Below are 20,916 nucleotides of genomic sequence, written 5' to 3'. Positions count from 1 at the left end.
ATGGGTACCAATTTTGAATTCGCCCGAATGTGTACTTTCCAAAAATATATGGTTTTGGGGGGTCAATGTATTTTTTTGTGTTTTTACCCCACAGAAAATGCAGTAAACGTGTTGAATTTTCAGTAGCTAAAGAGACCTCTCGGGCAATCTCTATGCACTGACATCCTTATGGGGTCTCTAAATGCCAGATACAGTGCTGATCCTATGCACAATGGGCATCAAACTGTTCAGCGGACCCTTGGCTTTCATATTTAGGGTGTGTTTTCTTGGTACCTAATGTTATGTGGGAGATATGGTGCTTGAAAGTGGAAGATTTGATGTGATTTTCAGGTATTTCACCACAACTAGCAATTTTGGGAAAGCACTGCGACTCTGTAGTTTGGAGTAGAAAGACATGGGTACCAATTTTGAATTCGCCCGAATGTGTACTTTCCAAAAATATATGGTTTTGGGGGGTCAATGTATTTTTTTGTGTTTTTACCCCACAGAAAATGCAGTAAACGTGTTGAATTTTCAGTAGCTAAAGAGACCTCTGGGGCAATCTCTATGCACTGACGTCCTTATGGGGTCTCTAAATGCCAGATACAGTGCTGATCCTATGCACAATGGGCATCAAACTGTTCAGCGGACCCTAGGCTTTCATATTTCGGGTGTGTTTTCTTGGTAGCTAATGTTATGTGGAAGATAAGGTGCTTGAAAGTGGAAGATTTGATGTGATTTTCAGGTATTTCACCAAAACTAGCAATTTTGGGAAAGCACTGCGACTCTGTAGTTTGGAGTAGAATGACATGGGTACCAATTTTGAATTTGCCCGAATGTGTACTTTCCAAAAATATATGGTTTTGGGGGGTCAATGTATTTTTTTTGTGTTTTTACCCCACAGAAAATGCAGTAAACGTGTTGAATTTTCAGTAGCTAAAGAGACCTCTGGGGCAATCTCTATGCACGGACGTCCTTATGGGGTCTCTAAATGCCAGATACAGTGCTGATCCTATGCACAATGGGCATCAAACTGTTCAGCGGACCCTAGGCTTTCATATTTTGGGTGTGTTTTCTTGGTACCTAATGTTATGTGGGAGATATCGTGCTTGAAACTGGAAGATTTGATGTGATTTTCAGGTATTTCACCAAAACTAGCAATTTTGGGAAAGCACTGCGACTCTGTAGTTTGGAGTAGAATGACATGGGTACCAATTTTGAATTCGCCCGAATGTGTACTTTCCAAAAATATATGGTTTTGGGGGGTCAATGTATTTTTTTGGGTTTTTACCCCACAGAAAATGCAGTAAACGTATTGAATTTTCAGTAGCTAAAGAGATCTCCTGGGCAATTTGTATGCACTAACTTCCTTATGGGGTCTCTAAATGCCAGATACATTGGTGTTCCTATGCACAATGGGCATCAAACTGTTCAGCGGACCCTTGGCTTTCATATTTAGGGTGTGTTCTTTTGGTACCTAATGTTATGTGGGAGATAAGGTGCTTGAAAGTGGAAGATTTGATGTGATTTTTAGGTATTTCATCAAAACTGGCAATTTTGGGAAAGAATTGCGACTCAGTAGTTTGGAGTAGAAAGACACGGGTACCAATTTTGAATTCGTCCGAATGTGTACTTTCCAAAAATATATGATTTTGGGGGGTCAATGTATTTTTTTGTGTTTTTACCCTACAGAAAATGCAGTAAATGTGTTGAATTTTCAGTAGCTAAAGAGATCTCCTGGGCAATTTGTATGTACTAACTTCCTTTTGGGGTCTCTAAATTCCAGATACATCGGTGATCCTATGCACAATGGGCATCAAACTGTTCAGTGGACCCCTGGCTTTCATATTTAGGGTGTTTTTTCTTCGTACCTAATGTTATGTGGGAGATAAGGTGCTTGAAAATGGAAGATTTGAGGTGATTTTTTAGAATTTTCATAATTTTTTATAGAAAATGCTAAATTCAGTAAAGCATTGCCGTTTGGTACTTAGGAGTTGGAAGACATAGTTACCCATTTCGGATTCGTCAGAATGTGTAGTTTTCAAAAATGTATGGTTTCCTGGGGTAAACCTAATGTTCCAGGATTTTTGGCTTTGGAATGTAAAGTATGCCGTATTCTGCTGTAATGCTTTGAAAATTTAGTAATTTACTGCTGGGAGTTTTTGATCTATAGAAGTCAGAAATCTCAATAAAACTATACATATCAGGTATTGGCACGTTCGGGAGACATGAGGCTTTCCAAATCAGTTGAATTTTTGTCCATAAAATAAAATGTGTTTCTGGTAGAAATCCTTATATCATGAAAAATAGCATTTTTTCTTTTTTTTTTTGTATTTCAAGCTCTAAATCTTGTTCCAGAAGTGGAAATACACAAAAACTCAGGTAGATTTGGAAAGCTCAGGTTCTCCTGAAAAAAACAATATATAGTTTGCCTACCTAAACTTAACCCTGCCCCCAGTAAAAGCCCCTACATTGAGAGAGCACAGAATGTTCACAAAACGTCTGGCACTGGGGGGAACTGAAATGACGAATTCGGCTGGCACTTAAAGGGTTAAAGGGAATCTTTATTATTTAAACTGTTTCGTTTTCAAGCTTCTGACCAGGATCAGCGCTGCTAAAACTCTCACCCTCTGCTCTTTGCAGGGGATTCCCACACAGACAGATACCATTGGCTGGCAAGACTATGCCAATCAGATCAGCGGTTCCAACTGTTTCAATTCAAGCCTTTCAAGAGTATCTAGGACGGCACATTCTGCCCAAATCTTACCTCAAACTGGGACTTTCTTGGCACTGCACAGTTAACACCATAGGCAGCATGAAAACATAATCCAAATGTATCCATTTTTTCTTGTAAACCTTTGGCCCAAGTTCCTCTGCCCATGAAGAAGGATAGAACAAAGAAGCAGCCTAAGGCATATTTCTGCAAGCCTGCCCTGGAAATATCTGCTGCTTATTGTTGCAGGGCGTTAGTATGTGTGGCCTGTAGTCAGCAAGAGCTGTAGAGCAGCACATTTGCCCCCTGTGCCCATGTTTAAATCCATTTGATCACCAGTCTGTATGGATCCTACCTGCCTGCACATTGTCTATAATAAGATGAGGAGCTGTTATTTCCTCTGTGGGTTTATGTTCAGCAAAGGAACACACAGGGCTGCCAGATGCAGTTCATTGTTCTTACTGGTCCATAAATAATCCACTTGTCTTCATGGGAAGATGGTCACATCTGCTGAATGAGAAATCCCAGTGGGCCCCCGGCGGCGGTTATGTTGGCTTCTAAGGTGTGGCTCAGTGTTACATTTGTACCACAATTGTTGCTATGACCAAGAAGCTCTGTGTTGGCTACACATCCCAAAATCATTTTTCAGATCCCAAGAGACTATAAATGGTTCTCCTCTGATATTTCCATTCACTTTCCATTTATCCCCTAAAGGAGATAAACTTTCTGATCTCAAACTGCAGTTTTGAAAATACCCCAAGGGATGTTATTTCTAATAAATAATAATAATAATACAGGTATAGGACCTGTTATGCAGACTGCTTGGGACCTGGATTTTTTTCGGATAAGGAGTCTTTCCATAATTTGGATCCCCATATGTTAAGTCTACTAAAAAATTATTTAAACATTGAATAAACCCAATAGGATTGTTTTGCCTCCAATAAGGATTAATCATATCTTAGTTGGATAACAGGTTTCCAGATAACTGATCCCATACCTGTAATAATAATAATAATAATAATACGTCCTTTTACTTTTAGCCCAACATAAATACCTTCACTCCTAGTAAATGATCCCATTTTATGGCAAAAAGAAGCATGTGTCCTGCTCCTGCCACCAGGCTCCACCCTAGGGACAAAGAGTTCATCAGAAATGACACAAATGAAAGACATCATTCAATTTTGTTTTTACTAATAACTTTATTTTAAATATGAACACAAGAACTTCTATACTGAAAAAATACAAAACAAAAGCCACACCTCTTCTGAAGCAACATTGTGTGGTAACTGGAATACTGTTAAGCACATTGGCTAGAAATAACAGTACAACTATGTACAAATCTTTATATTTAACAAAAAGGAAAAAAAAAAAATCTACATCCATGTTCAGTTACAGTGGGGAAATGTGACAGAAGTGGGAGATTTCTCTGATTGGGATATGTGGGCAAGGAAACAGGCAAAGTGAATACTTAGCTTCTCTGAATGCGCAGAATGGGAACCCTTTATTTGCTATGATACGGGGGGTAAAATAGAAACGCTAGAAACACTGTAGTGGACACTCAGCAGAGAGGAGTCTATAATAGGTTCTATCCTTCTTTATCTTGCAATATGTTCTGAGACCTGAGATATGTGCAGGAAGGGCAGCGCCAGAAACACTTTAGAAACTGGCGGAAGCAAAGTAGGTAGACAGAAAAAAATATATTATTTGCTACTTACGACTCAACACGTATAAAAATATAAATAGAAAAAAATTAAATATGAATATTTCATTTCCCGCCGACAATCATACACTGCAATGTACAGTCAGTCATTATTTCCGCCAGACTTTGGCCAATAGACGTTCACAAAAGAAGGCAACGTTTAACGATTTCTTGGGGAATTCTGTTTGGAATTGAATATAAACTTGGTGCAAGTGCTGTGGGGGGGGCCGATTAGGCATCACAGGTATCTATTTACCCATGATAGCCATGCATGAGAAACCCTTACAGATCTTATTCCTAGCTAACAGTATCATAGTTTCATTATTTTTTAAATAATGGTTTGAATCCCTCCTTGCGGACAGATGTTAGAGCTCAGGGCTGATGCTGAGCAGCATGGAGTACTGACACCACTGAAACTTAAAGGAGTAGTTCATGTTTAAGTTAACTTTTAGTATGTTATAAAATATCCCTATTCCTAGCAACTTTGCAATTGGTCTTCATTATTTCATTTTTATAGTTTTTTTTTTCTAATTGTTTGCCTTCATCTTCTACATCTTTATGGGCTTTTAAATGGGGGTCACTGACCCTGGCAGCTAAAAAAAATATTGTTCTGTGTGCTTATAATTTTATTATTGTTACTTTTTACACCTTATCTTATTTAGACCCTGTAATATTCTTATTCCAGTCTCTTATTCAAACCACTGCTTGGTTGATAAGGTAAACAAGACCCTAGCAACCAGATAGCTGCCGAACAAATAGCTAAACAACCGAAACACCACAAATAAAAAAAGGAAAACCAAGTGCTCCTTGTCTCAGAATATCAATGTCTATGTCATACTAATAGTTAAAGGTGAACCGCCCCTTTAAGCTTTTAATTCAATAACATTTTCTAGTGTTGGCAAATAGGAATTTAGATCAAACGGCTAAGAATTCTTCTGGATTTCTGTCTTTAATAAATCTGCCCTTAAATGACAGCATGCTGAATTGTGGTAGGGCAAATCCCTGCTTCAACACCCAGAAAGCTTGGTACTATTCTTACTGGAAGTGCAGGAATGGTTAATGTAATCTATACATTGTTAACAACAAATGGGGGGGGGTTCAGCAATCCTAAAAAATGTGTAATTATGCCTGACACTGTAGTGCCGTTATAGCTAAATGCAAGACACCAGCAGTGCCTGGGTGCGAGAGGAAGGAATGGAAAGTAGTAAAATTCACATGACAGCTCTAAATATAAAAATATAATCCCAGTGCTCGCGTGGGATTCTGGCATTTTGATTAGCAGGTTGAACAAAGTATTGCTTGTGCTATTTATCAAAATGTCCAATATGTTGAAAATAGAAGAAGGGCAAAATGCTGGACACAGTCAGCAAAAATGCATTTCCCACGTGAGAAACTAAACATTAACTCTGATTCCCCATACTAAGGGCAACGTTTCATTATGGCTTCATTAAAAAAAAAAAAGAAAGAAAGAAAAAAAAAAAAAAAAGAAAGAGGTGAGGAAGGTGGGGAGAATGAGACGCCTTTCTATGATACACCAGACACACTCAGATCATTAGTGTGAAGAGGTGGATTCCAAACTGTATTATTTTTAAAGCTATAAGTGTAACCACCGAGATGCCAGAACCCACGTGCTGGGGGGTACCGGCCATCCAAGTGATCTATATAGCTATAACAAGGCTATGCCAAAAAGCAAGTACATTGAAAGAATATACATTGTCATGGCGATACAAACGGATGCTTATAGGCTTGCTGGTTCTTATCAGAGACCTATCTCCAGGACCTTCCACCTGGAATTTATTCCAAAATAGTCATGTCATGAGAAAAACAAAAAACAGAAATGTATTTATTAAGAAGGAACTTTGTGCCACTAGTAAGCTTCTGTGTTGAGCTGTGTGATATTTCCAATGTAGTTTACATTCCATGTTACCTGAGTTTAGACTTTGTCTAAAGTACCTGAAATCTAGGCCTTAGGACAGGATCTGTGGCCAATGAGTTCATGTTATTTGCAATATAATTGGTTGGAGTGTGAGAGGGAGCCCAGGAATGCAATACATAGCAGACATCCTCTCCACTCAATTCAATCAAAGAGCTGGGCCGACTGTAAACAGAACTCTGAACAGTATTCCTCTTAGGACACAACACAGCAAGATTATACACTGCAGAGACAGGCGTTTGACTCAGTTCAGGTCGCGCTAATGAATAGCTCTGAATACAGAAGAATGCAGATTATACCTGTTCAGATGTACTTGGTAATGCATAGTCCACAAAGAGATAATTTCATTATATCAGTGGGAATAATCCTGCACTAATCGCTGCTAGTCAAGAGAAAACAATAGTTCAGCCCCAGTCCAAGTTAACAATGGCAAGTATGATAATTCACGCTAAGCAGTACATTTTTTTTATTAACTGATCAGAAAGATTTACCAATCAACATGCAGAAGTTGGTGATGTGGATTCAAGTCAACTTGTAGCAACAGAGTCCTGCTCTGCTGGCGGTTACATGAAAACATGGTTGTGATTAGGTTGTGAGGGTGCTGCCAACTGATCGTCAGTCAGAAGTTCCGCCCCAAACGGCTGATCTTGGGATGAGGAATGGTCATTGTCTCCATCGTTGCCAGCTGCGCTGGGGGCACTTTCGGACAGGGATGAAGAGGAGACCTGAGATGAAAGGTGCTCAACAGTCATGGGGCTCACTGCAGAACCTGAAGGAGGATTTGGGGAGTTCTTGAGAGTCAGATCTGAAGCAGGCAGTAAAGGCCCCAACAGTTTCACTGGGCAGAAGGCTGATCCAGTGGGGATGAAATTAACCTTGTTTTTGTCAGGGCATGAAAAGAGAGCGGAAGAGACTGGTGGGCGAGTCCTGCGGAGAACAAGGGGGGAGACAGTAAATATCAAAACATCTACTAAAATAAACCCAACGTTGGCAATGGATAGACAAACATGCTGTAATGAAATGTTGATTGTCTCCAAAATGAGGCGGTGTCAGTGAGTGGATGGCCAAACATCTTCCATATGTGCACAGACGTGACTGCTCAAAATACTCCAAATCATAACAGTCACATTCTCAGTTATCCCTCTCTCCTCTCTAGGCTCTGTGTAATGGCTACAGTCTCACAGTCTGCCTCACACCAACATCATTTATTGCAGGGGAAGGGGGGGGGGGGGGGAGTGTCACCTTTACATTAACTTTTGGTATGTCATAAAATGCCCTATTAACTAGCAACTTTGCATATTGGTTTTATTTTTTTATAGTTCTCAATTGATTTGCCTTTCTCTTCTGACTCTTTCCAGCATTCAAATGGGGTCATAGACAGCAAGGCAAGAACTACTGCTCTGTGAGGCTACAACTGTATTGCTATTTTTACTTTTTATTGTTTGTCTTGTTATTCAGGCCATCTCCTTCATAGTCCTGTCTCTCCTTCATACCACTGCCTGGTTGCTAGGGTAAATAAGACCCTAACAACCAGACAGCTGTTGAAATATCACACTGAAGAGCTGCTGAACAAAAAAGCTAAATAATTAAAAAAACCTGCAAATAATAAAAGATAAAAACCAATTGCAAATTGCCTTAGAATCACAATGTCTACATCATACTAAAAGTTAATTTAAAGGTGAACAACTGTTTTAAGAGATGTCTCCCATATTACTGTGAAAGTAGGAGAGGCTCTGCTTGTAGGAATAATGCAGCCAGAAAGGGAAGTGCTAGCCTATGATAAAATATAATCAGCTGTAATTAGAAAGACCAAATGGGGTTGACTTATAAGTGAATATGGAAGTTTAGCAAACAGAATTTTGCTACAAGCCACATTTCATTTTAATTATCACACACATTAGCTGAAGTCACTTGTGCAAAATGTACAGCCTTTCTATGAACGGGCAGGGCGTACCACAGCTATGTAGAAAAGCTTCAGTTGCTTTGGGTTACAAAGCAGTGTAAAAGCATGATGTTAAGCAAACAGGATGTGTGGCAGTTACTGATGCGTAAGAGCTGCTTTTCCTCTCTTCCACTTATCAGCTGGACTTCTCAGTGCTCAGGGTTTCATTGCAAGGCTGAACACAGATCATATATATATATAAATTTATATGTAAGTTACTGCATAGCAGCCACCAGCTGACAAAAAGGCATTACTTACGACAGTTCCTCAAAGACCTTCACTCGCTCACATCCCTCTGGGGGCTCTCGTTTGAACATGTAGCTGTTGTTTGGTTTGGGAGAGGAGGCATACTTGGGTAGCGGTGAGCTACTCCCGCTGTCTGAAAATTTAAAGGAGCCATATTACTAATGATCGAGAGCCATGAATTTGGTTTCCAAATATGCGCATGTCTGTAGAAATAAACTGGAACTGAAGAAAGAGGAATGTATTGCTAGGAATATCATAGCAGAAGTGAAAGCAAGCAAAGGGCACACTGCGAGTACAGTATGAAGGACATGAGAAGCACTGTGCACATCTTTAAACACCGCACATCTTTTGCCATCTCTTTCTTGTTTAACATCCTTTGCTCAAAGTAAACTGGCATTTATTTTTATTTTTGGCTGCAAAATGTAAATGTAAATCAGACTAACAACATAGAATATCTGCAACGGTCTGTACCTGTCCCTACTGGGAAGCCATACTGCATCAGCTAATGTTTAGTAAAGAGGTATGGCTTTGATGAAGTGTTGGTAAGAAACCCGTGGTGTGCTGGCTTCTTACCAACTAGAAGCCATCTCTGACCAACATAACCAAGGGGACAAATACTGCAGTGCATTTAGTAGAACTTGGTGCTGTCATGAAAGTGACTTGCGTCCAAGATAAAGACTGGCACAAGTACTTTTTGATAGATCCCCTGTGTGGCTTATGGCTAAGGTGCCGCCATGGCTGCAGTCTATACAAAATAGAACCTGGCATGCAGCTCAGTTTAATAATAATTAATGTTACATAAATTTCCTCATTTCCGTTACCTTCTATCCTTTCCTTGCAATGGCCACCGACAGTTCATGCTTCCAGCATGGAACAAAATCAATATTAAGTATAAATACAAATAACCTTATGTTTAGTTATGCTCTTACATATATTTAGTGATGTCTCTTGACTCACTACTCACCGAAACACATGTATTGTTAAAAATACCCGAAATATAACTATAAGAAAAGTCTTGCTTTAAGTCTGCAGTGCCCATACACCTTCTGTTATCTTGATATCTAAAAGCAGTAGTTCAAATAGTACCCTTGCGATTAAATATCTGACCAAAGCTGGAGATAAATAAATCCAAAAAGATTTTATTTCTGAATTATAGAATGTTAACAGGCTTTATCAAATCAGATGCATGTGTGGTGGGCAGGGATGTAAAATCAGCAGTAGCATTTTCCTAGAGCTCGGATCCCCTTGATAAGAACATTACACCTATCATCTATCATACCTGTGATTGCATCTTGCCTGCCCTGTGCTTGGCTATGCTATAATGTCATAGAAAAATGCAGGAACACAGAAATTCTCACAGAGATACTGTATCACTGTCAAACCAGAGGCTCGCTGGCGTGTACTGCACAGCTCAGTTTGCTACTGCAATTCTACTTGCTATGCTCATGCCAAAGCTGCAGTGACACTCAAGGTTCTAATGATCTGACTCACAGCACTGCCTGGGATTAGGTGATGTGACTTATACTTACCAAAAGCAACTTGTCTATACTAAGTTACATCCTTTACATGTCCTTTAATGCTTTTATACATCAGCTGATGTCCCTGGCCATTAATAATTTCAAAAATACAGGTTTCCACTACAATACCCACCCATAACACATGTACTTAATCCATGCATCATTTCTGTCCATTTCATCTCTGAAATCAAACCCAGGCTGCCCTAAAGCACTGCTACTTTATACGGTGACATGCTGGTAAAGACAATTTGATGTCAATTTGTTTACTTTTTTTTTTTTTAATTGAATTATGTTTTAATTATTATAATTAATACTGTGCCGTGTACAACTACTGCTATTTAGCAACGTTAAACTTCTTTAGACAGGCTGTCTATACACTATCTGGTTCAGAACGCTGATAACCCACATTCCATTCAGGGACCTACAGTTCCACACATTCTCTGGGTAGTAATCTGTACTATTTCACTTCACTAAAAAATTTGCAAAATGGTAAAAATTTGTGATCAGTGGGCATTTTATCTCAGCTAACATGCACCTTTTTTTTTTACCGTGTATCTTTTTTCACGCCCAATGGCACTCGTCAATAGCCCTGGTTCACATCTACCCAGTGTCAAGAATTTAGTAAGCCCCATAATCTCTTAATAAATATGACTTAAGATGGTACATCGACAAGAAGACATGTTAAAGGGCGGCCAATGACAGCCTCCTTGCAATGCAGCTAAACGAATCGTCACTAGGGAGAGACCATGCATGTTATGAAGTGAATGAATGCCATCAATCGTAGGGACGACATGTTGTATAAGATGTCATCTACATCCACTCTCTCATATGAAAGGCAAGCTGTACTCTGCTTCTAATTAAGTGCTTTGTTCCCTAAGGGCTCTGGCACATGGGGAGATTAGTCGCCCGCGACATATCTCCCCGAAATGCCATCCCACTGGCGAAAATGTAAGTCGCCGGTGGGATGTCATTGCCTTGAGAGGAAACTTTTGCGGCGGCGCGTATGCCATCCCACTGGCGATCAATATTTTCGCCGGTGGGATGGCATTTCGGGGAGATTAGTCGCGGGCGACTAATGTCCCCGTGTGCCAGAGCCCTAAAAGGACAGGAGATAAGAAAGTAAAATCAGTAAAAGAGGACAAACAAAGCCAAAAACCCTCATGTCTGCTACGTCTATAATCTGTAAGTTATTATGAGTGGGAGTTTGTTTTGCACTCAGCATGTGTATTGGTGCAGGGAGGAAAAAAAAAAAGGAGAGATCAGATAGTGAAAGTGGAGTAACTGGGGTAGGCAAGATGGAGAGTGGGAGGACTAAGGATGTTTTTTTCTGCTAGATTTTCTATCCTCCCTTTGCACCAAACGATTAAACAATAATCTTGTATGTTAACACAACAGGCAGAACACACACCCTGGATCTGCAAAGTATAGGGGAAAGTTTTATCTGGATGAGAAGTGGTACTGCAAGCAAAAATACTACACATTCACACAAAACACGACACATTTTCTGCAGAAGGTGTCCTCGCTATATAAAAAATTAATGTGGACCAACATTTACAGAGCGGCCTTCAGGAATTCTACAATCTGTTTACAAATAGGTATAATATATGTACCTAAATATAAAATGCTGCTTCATGCATAACATTTTTTTCTTTTATATAAAACAAAAACAAAAAGGTTTTCCAAGCAATTTATGGAAGATGTTTGTAAGACAAAAGCATGGTAAGAAATGTTAATAATGGAGGGATGGATTTGCTGTTTCCAGCTCAGGCTGAAAGGTGCAAGGGCAGTTATTCTAGGCACAGGTCATTCTGTGAATCTGCGGTTTGTAATTTTCAGTTCTATCATTATACCAAAGACACCAGAAATACCAATTTCCAAACAAAAGCCTCTTATGCAGTAATTCAGTTGATATCCTATAAAAATATACCTTTATCTCGGTCAAATAGCAGATCATCCGCTGAGCATGGACTTCCTTCCTGTGACTCATGAGGGCAAGATGGAGAAGCACAAGGGGAATGATTGCTGCTGCAGCTGCTGCTTCGTTCATGAACTGAGGGAGTCTGTGTGTCAATGCTGCGGGTGCTGCTACTCCGACAGGTGGAAGGTACTGGTGCTCTTCTCCCATCAGGAATTTCTACAGGCTAAGAAAAAATAACAATTTAATTGACTGTGTTTGTATCACCATGATTTGGTTATACATATGTACTCGGGCACAATTATCTGCTTTTATTTAGATTTTTTTGTGTTTCATACTTTTTAGGGCCATAGTGCACTGCTCATTTCCTAAAGTAAATGGGATGCACTGCAGCTTGACTGGGGAGCACCCTAAAATGTTGTGTACCACCTGTGCAGGACAAATGTTGGCATTTGACAGTTATATCAGTGGATAGCAATATATAAATGTAGCAGTGATAGTGAAAACCAGCATATATGCCATTACCCTTAGGCCAATAACAGAGGGGGTACATTAAGGTGTTTTGACAGCTAAGTGATTTCTAGCTCAGCAGAAGCTACACACAATTCCAGGCTATTGTCACTGAAATGGCACTTGAAATCTGGAATGACTGTAAGCATTTTGTTGCCTGCTAATATGGAAAACACCCAGAATATTGCTATTTGGCATTGTGCTTGGAGTGTAAATATCGATTTAATGCATTTACCGTGTAATAAAACTGTGTTGAGGCAAACAAGTCTCAAGTCAGATACAATCAGCACGGTGCAAGCTAACTTGCAGTACTGAGCTTTATATGTTTAAACATAATACAGTAATGTAATCTCACTGTGTATCTGTACCCTGTGAAACCAGTACTCTTCATAAGAGCCAGGGAGTTTAACATTATGTCTGAGATAATTTACTTTCATTTCTAATGTGAGGGTGGGAAAAGTACACATATTTATTATCTTATAATAACCTCACTTTCCTGTGATGGTCTCCATATGATACATTGTGTGTGCAGCTTAATCTCTGCCATATCAAGGATTTCAAGATTTCTAACACAATGGATAAAGTAGAAACTTGGGAGAAAAGAATCCCATATAACTTCAGCAAATACGGAATACAATGAGCATCATAAACATAAGAAAAACTACTGAAAATGCATCTCACTTCCCACATATCATGTATTATTAGAGTGTAACCATAAATAAAAATGAATTACAATAAACTCCAGGTCTGCAGGGAAAGAGAAAGTGTGTGCCCTGTGCAGTATTTGTTGCATGTTGCTGCATCTGCTTTGGAGAGAAACACCCAACACTTATCAATGGCATGAATCCTGCATGAAGGGATACACAGCACAGTAGCTTATCTGTGAGCAGCACAAGGAAAACTGTTTATACTGTTTGCCAGCAAGTTGTGGAGAATGTGTGTTTAGCAGTTCATGTATATACTATTTACTCTGAATATACTAACAGAGCAAAGCATGTCGCACTAGCAAAAACAACTAGGCAAATATGCCATAATGGGAAATATTCAATTTCACAGAGGACTGCTTGTTTATTTGGTAGGAAATTGTGGCTATATGCAATAGATTAGTCTGCCCTTATGCTAAACTCCCATCAACTGTGCAAGGTGTAACACTTCTCTACCACCTACCTATTTCAGGAAAGGAACTAGCTCTATTTATTTAATTACACACACATATATTTATAGTGTCAGTACCAATCCTACCTTCACACTTTCATCTTTCTCACTAGTTTCCTTGATAAAGACTTTTTCAAGTTCTGGGCTTATCCCTTCAACATTACACGCAGCTCTGGACCCCACGGATTTTGGCACCGAGATATTTGTTGTGGGCACAGGAATAGATCTGGATGCCGAACCCTGAAAGATATATCAATGAAATAACTTTCTCATATTACTGAAGAAAAACAATGACATGACTATGATATTTATTAGACCCCTGTGGCAGGCAACAGCCAATTGTTTAATTCTGTTCAAAATGTACATTGTTATAGAAGCTTATTCAACTTGCAATTGGTCGCTATTTCTACCGCCTGAAATCTAAGATTTTGTTTTGCTGCTAATGTTACTCACCCTAGTAAGCAGATAGCAGATTTAAAAATGATTAAAAGTAAGCCTCAGGATGAGTTATTTCCGTTTCTAAAATTATTTTATAAAATGTCGTTGTTTAAACTAAATGATGCAAGTACTACTCAAAAAGTACACAATCACAGCTAAAATAAGTATTAAATCATACACAATAAACCCCTACAATAGCCTAGAGCACCCACTAGGGGCATCACTGCAATGTGAGAGGGACTACAGTAAGCCAAACACAAGGCACACTAACATTTAAAATACTTTGAGCATCCTTAATGGGCACCCACCAGTGCACCAGTAATTGGCTGCAGTGCTTTTCCTTTCAAAAAGACAGGTAACATTAGCTATGCTCATGCTGTCCCAGTCAAATCAGCAAATTACTGCTAGCTTAGACCACTGGGGAAGCAGTTTTTTGTTTGACTACATGCAATGTGCATAAACATATGTACTGAAGGACAGCATAAAGCAGGAAGAATAGGCCATAAGATGGCATTGAAATGTGAACAAATTTAAATAAAATGTGCTTTGCCGTTTTTAAAGGTTACACAATGGATCATGAGATGGTGAAACTTATTCTGTTCAAAAGATCACCTGGTAAACCTTTAGATGGACATTGTATTCTTGGGACAATATAATGTTGCACTAGGTGGAACTGGTAGGACAAGCTTTTTAAACCTTCATGTTGTGGCACTAACAATCTAAGTTCCCTCTTAATATTCACACATAGCAGGGTCAATTTTATCAGGAGCCAAACACCTGCCTGTATGTATTTGGAGTGTCAGATGAAACCAGAGCACCAGGATATCAAGGGAAAACATGCAAACACAGATATTGCTGGAACCAAACTCAGAACCCCTGTGCTGCAAAGCAGAGGTGCTACATACTGAGCCAACAACTTGCTTAGTAAGCTTGCAGTCCAACTGAATGGCACCATCAGCTTTAAATCTAATGGTTAAAATGAATACAGGTATGGAACCCGTTATCCAGAATGCTTAGAATCGGATAAGGAGTCTTTCCATAAATTTGATCTCCATAATTATAACTAAAATATAATTTAAGCATTAAATAAACCCAACAGGATTGTTCTGCCTTCAATAAAAAGATTAATTACCATCAAGTACAAGGTACTGGTTTATTATTACAGAAAATATGTTTTAAAATGTTGAATTGTTTGATTATTGAATTATTAGTCTGGTTAACAGATCCTATACCTGTATATTTTAAGGAAGACAACTCTTTAGAGAGTGCCTAAAAAGGTTATGAAACTATATAAATAAACATTAACCAAAAGGACGTGTTCAGACAGCAGTGGGCATAAAAACTCCCCACTATAGAAGTGATATGGAGACTTACTCCCTGCACCTGTCATTAGAACAACACTAGCACAGATGGTTCAGAATAAATTAGGAAAATGGCCTTGAATGGAAGAGAACACAGAGCTAATGACCAAAGCACCTGAAATGATAATGAGAAAATGGCAGTATTGTTACATTAGCAAGTTAACTTTTTTAGATAATACAACTTTCTGCAAACAAATGTCTGTAGCAACACATTTTTCTGTTTGTTAAATAAAACAATATATAAATAAAGCCTTATATGCTGCACCAGAAAAAGGGGTTATTGACTCCCACAATTTCAGGCTAACAAGATACAGTGTGTTAATAATAAAAGTATTTACTTGTTAATGTTTACCAAAAAAAATCTTTAACGGAAAATTGAAGCCTAGGGCTATACTGGGCTTCTGTTGAGAAGCTAGGCTTAGGGTGGTCATTGGAAATATTCAAAACATTAGCAGAAAGTGAATTTATGTGTGTCATAGTATCTAATGCTACAGGGTCTATTAATGACTTTATTTTGATACAAAATGTACTGGTTTCTAAGGTGCCATGTAATCTGAACCACTATTCAGACTTGTATGATGAATTTTATTTTTTTATTATATACTGAGAGCTGATCCCTAAGCTTTGGTAACTGACAGCAGCTTAAAGTATGTGCTGGGTGTCAAAAGCTTTCTGGGTACAAGGAAATGAATTATATTTGAAGTCACTGAACAGAATGGGATACATTATCTCTTATAATACAGGGATGATGCAGGGATATGTTGTGTGGAACGGAAGAAAAATTGGGCAGGTAGCTGAAGGGCTAACTTTGCCATGAAGCATTAGCCATAAAGACAGAGACAAAACAATGAGACCTAGGATTTGGTGACCAGATCACTTGAAAATTCAGGTACATGCGTAAAAAAATCCAGCCAGAAGGGCTGAACTGATCGTAGTTTAAATTTTAAATGCAATCAGTGCTGCCCTGCAACATGTATGTATTAGACATGTCCCTGAATTTTCAAGTGATCTGCTCACCTTAGATTAGAAGGTAGCATTTTAAAGCGCACTAAAGGTTTCCGATCTGCAAGCAAGTCCTTGCATGCTCATATCCTACACCAGGCCAAACAGAATTTATTTTCATTCTGATATCACCAACTTATTCAGAACAGAATCCAGTTCGCAATTCACCACAACAAATCCTGGAATCATTATGCATAGATGGGAAATGAACTAATTATAATGATTCTTGGCTATTATGTCTGTTATTATAAAATAAAGCTGGTCTCTGAAAACTACATTCCCCAAAAAGTTAAGCTTTAGCCTACTCACCTGAGTGTGAGTGACAGCGACATGATTCCCTTGCACAGGCAGCTGATTGTCCTTCTCTTTGATGAGACGACTGCTGTTCTTGGTGCGTTGGAGTTGTTGCCTTAGCTTGGCAATCTGTTGAAACAAAAGAAATACTCAATAGACTAACTCATCTGCCTAAAGCATTATTGGTGTTATGCTTGTACAGTGAATTCATAGATTATTTGAGCAAGCCAGGCCTAAATCCATTACACAAATATACAATACTATGCAGAAAGAACATATTTTGCTTTGTATTAGGGAATACGAAAGACTGCAAAATGGAATACATCAGAAGATGTAGATACAAGAGATAATCGCTCAGTGGGCATTACATCCTGACGAGTGTGCTTTCTTATCTCATCCAAGCTTTGAAAATGCAATACTGCTTTTGGCCATGTATTGCAGCAGAACCAGCAGCTAACAAGTAACCTTCACTAAGCTGTAGAGCAACATTCCACTACAGTGAGTTGCCTAGGTGCTTAACATAAACACCCTACCCAACCAATATAATGCTCTGCACACAGCAGGCCTTCCATTGAGTGATATGGAAGTCATAAATAAATATAAACACAAATCACCTGATCAACAACCACAAAACAAATATACAGTGTTTTCTAGACTAAGACCAGAAATAAAGAGAGTGTTATTGGCAAACAAGTTACAGACTGAAGAGGTATAGGGGACTAAAAATATATATGTCTCAAAGGCCTATTTTATTGCTGCCATATACTTCATAGTACCCCTATGCGTATTATACACTCATATAGTAAGTACAAGCTTTTTTAGAGGAAGTTGCCAATATCCAGGAAAATTACAGTATAAAAAGCTCTAATGCAAATATCACCTTTTGGGCAAATTGCTTAACTGCTCTTTCTGCTGTATGTTTATTTGATAAATGTAGCCACATACACGGTTTATCTGTCTACCTCCTCGTAGGGACTCAATAATGAGAGCATGGTATTATGATCAATTGCCAAGGAAGGAACCGATGCAATAAGGATCTAGTGCCTAGGAACGATGAACAAAAGAATCTAAACTGATGACTAGGTTAGCAGGAGTGGGTGTGAAGTTCTAGAGAGAAGTGTAAATGTACGGGGGTGAGCGCAGCATGACGCACACGCACTGGCAACCTGTGCTTTCATTTAAAATGAGCAATTTTCCCAGTGACAATGACAGATTGAGGTTATGTAGCATTATAATAGCAACTGACCTGAAATACGCTGAATGTACAGAAACAGGGAAAGTTAAACCATATGGTGAGTAAAATACTTACATCAAGTCATTAAAATTCCTAATTAATACTTGAACACCATAAGCTAAGGACTGGAATCCAAGTATTTCCTTACTGGATTAGGTTTTGTTACTTGTATCCATTTCTGACTTGCATTTAAGTGGTAATTATAAGGATGTTATAAAGAAATCACTTAACAGAACACAGGTCGAAAAGTAACAGATTATTTAACATCTCACTGTGAATGAATCTGGTAATAATTGCATCAAGGTGACTGTGTATCACACAATTTCACTGCACCATTCTGAGCCCTTTTCTGTTAAATAAAGATTATAACAAGGAATTTCAATGGCTAAAGACCATGAAAAAGAAAAGATAAAGGGATGCTTTCAGCTTGAGTATTAATAAGGGCACATTGTGTGGAAGATGTCACACAAAAACTAGGTTTTGGGGTGGGAGAGCATCACAAAAACAAAAAAAGGAGTGAAAAAAAAAAGCATACTGAAAGGAGAAAGTAGAAGGAAAAGATCACTTGGAATTAGAAAGTGGCAAAAGTAGATCACAGTAGGGTACAGCTACTGAGGGAAACTGGAGGATGGAGAGGAAAATAAAGTAATCGAACAGTGAGAAAATTAAAATTGTGATATGTTGGTTATGAAGGAACTGTATGTACACTGGCACTTTAGTTACAAGAGAGACAAGACACAAGGTAAAAGGCACATTTATCAGCGGTGGGACGGTAGGAATTGTATCATTGCTGGGTGCATAAGCATTCCATTTTAAGAACAGTCAGTGAGTTGTATGCCAAAATGTTTTATTGATCTCTGCACAATTATATGAGAAAAGTGTAAACTACTACATCAATTCCAACCCAGTATAACATCATAGTCAATGCCAAACATACAGTATTATAAGGTATAATATTTAATCACTTACACTATTGCTTGACAGAAGAACTTGCAGTTTAAAGGAGACATACTCTGTGAAAATCAAGAATGTACCAGTGCATTATAGTTCTCTAAATATAAAAGGAATGTGCTGATAAAAGTTTTTTGGATTGATTTACTAAAATTTTTCCACAAAAGCCTTCTCGGTCTGCCCTTCTTTCAACTTACAGCTGCCTCCTTTCCCAGGCTGTGTGGGGAGGTGGTGGCACTCAGCACTCTGTACTGTAGGACAGGAACCAGCAGCTAGGCTGACTTGATAGGAAAATGAAAGCCTGTCTTTGCTTGTGTGACTGCAGGGCTGTGATTGGCTATTTCTATCCTACTGTGCTTCTGGCAGGGACCATTAAACATAGACAGGGACCAGGAAGGATCAACAGCAAACTCCAATAAAGTGTTCAAAAATTTATATTTTCTTTAAAAAAGACCAAAGTAAAACCAGCACCATATACATTGTTGCCTAAAGACTGGAGGGGTTTTTAGTTTTGCTATATTGTTTTCTATTATGCCCCATCAAAATTAAGCATACAAAAAGCATAAAAAAAGTTTAATTTTTAACAGAAGACAAATTACTGGTCCAAATGTTTTTTTGGACAGTGAAAGGAAACAGCTATATCAAAAGGAAAACCACTTAGACACAGCAAGATCAGAGCTGAATGAATCTAGGACCCCAGCGCTGAAAGGCAGAATAGTTCCACTGTAACATGGATCTCTATAGAGTCCTACTTGGATTGCATTAAATAAAAGAAGTAAAAAGACATTCTTCCCCCCATTAAAGTTTTGCATTCGGTTATTTATGCCCGTGATCTCGGTTGAGCAAGTTGTAGCACTGCAGATGATGGTGAACTATCACTCCCAGCTTCCAATGACAGTCGAATTCAGTGTGTTTAAGCAAGCTTAGTCTGTTGTCACAGAATAACAACAAAAAATTCAGTGAAAATAAAACCACATTTTAATGGCTCAAAGATTTTTTCAAAACATAATACATAACAAATTCAAATGTATACTATACCACACAGTGACAGGGTACATCCTAGTTCTGTTTTAATTGTTTTGCACTTTTTTGCACTGAACTACACTAATGTATTTTATTGTGTGTGATGTTTTAACATAGTGGTTATAATATCCACTATAGTGGTTAGAAAAAATGAAAAAGTTAAAGTTTTTTACTGAAAAGATTTTTTCTAAGATAGATAAGCTCTATGAAGTTGTTTTATGTGGTTTTGTATAATCTATGCTGAATGCAGGGCAAGTTTAGACCCTGGAACATGTATTTAAGAATTGTTATAAATTATGCTGAATACAGGGTAATTGTAAACCCTGAAATGTGTATATCTTAAGTATTATTGTAATATATGCTCACTATAAGGTACAGCATTAACCCTGCACACTGTATATGAAATATGCTGTTTGGTATAAAAGGGAAGTGACATCAGCACACAATACCTCCTCTGATGAAGCACTTTGTGCGAAACGCGTTAGGAGAGGCACTAGGATGTACCCTGTCACTGTGTGGTATAGTATACATTTGAATTTGTTATGTATTATGTTTTGAAAAAATCTTTGAGCCATTAAAATGTGGTTTTATTTTCACTGAATTTTTTGTTGTTATTTGTATATTGGTTCAGGGCCTATCAGTGAAATATAAAATGTGATTTCCTTTCCCAATTTATATTGTTGCAATTAATTATGTTGTCACAGAATGTATGTTCATCACTACTGGATTTCAGTACCAAACATTTCATATATTTTGCACTTCATACAAGATGAACAAATACCTCTTTGAGTTGGTCTGCACTGCTCCAAGAGGCCGAGCGCTGATGATTACTTTTCTTTGTTGCACCTTCTTCCCCCCAACAGTTCGGTGTCTGAGGAAATGGAACAGTTTCTAGGTTATTCCTCCAAAAATTGGCAGCATGGACAGATGAATAATTTGAATGGATAACAGTTCATTTTACAGGACTTTAGTGCGTTTTAGGTTAGGGAGTCATCACTCACACA

The 20,916-nt window shown here is 38.4% G+C and overlaps 1 protein-coding gene across 1 annotated transcript in view; it reads right to left on the bottom strand.

Annotated features, from left to right (window-relative positions):
* Positions 1–3,871: 3,871 nt before the first annotated feature.
* The window catches only part of glcci1 (glucocorticoid induced 1), a 36,559-nt gene continuing 19,514 nt past the window's right edge, over positions 3,872–20,916 (bottom strand). The window contains exons 3-8 of the mRNA XM_002938717.5: positions 20,694–20,783; positions 16,720–16,833; positions 13,697–13,849; positions 11,957–12,170; positions 8,525–8,645; positions 3,872–7,251 (exon numbers count right to left, since the gene is read on the bottom strand). Coding sequence (XP_002938763.1) covers positions 6,888–7,251; positions 8,525–8,645; positions 11,957–12,170; positions 13,697–13,849; positions 16,720–16,833; positions 20,694–20,783 — 1,056 coding nt within the window. The 3' untranslated portion in view covers positions 3,872–6,887. The remainder of the gene's footprint in view (positions 7,252–8,524; positions 8,646–11,956; positions 12,171–13,696; positions 13,850–16,719; positions 16,834–20,693; positions 20,784–20,916) is intronic.

Source organism: Xenopus tropicalis, chromosome 6, assembly GCF_000004195.4.
Source record: "Xenopus tropicalis strain Nigerian chromosome 6, UCB_Xtro_10.0, whole genome shotgun sequence".
Lineage (NCBI taxonomy): Eukaryota > Metazoa > Chordata > Amphibia > Anura > Pipidae > Xenopus > Xenopus tropicalis.
This window is presented reverse-complemented; position numbering and strand designations above follow the sequence as displayed.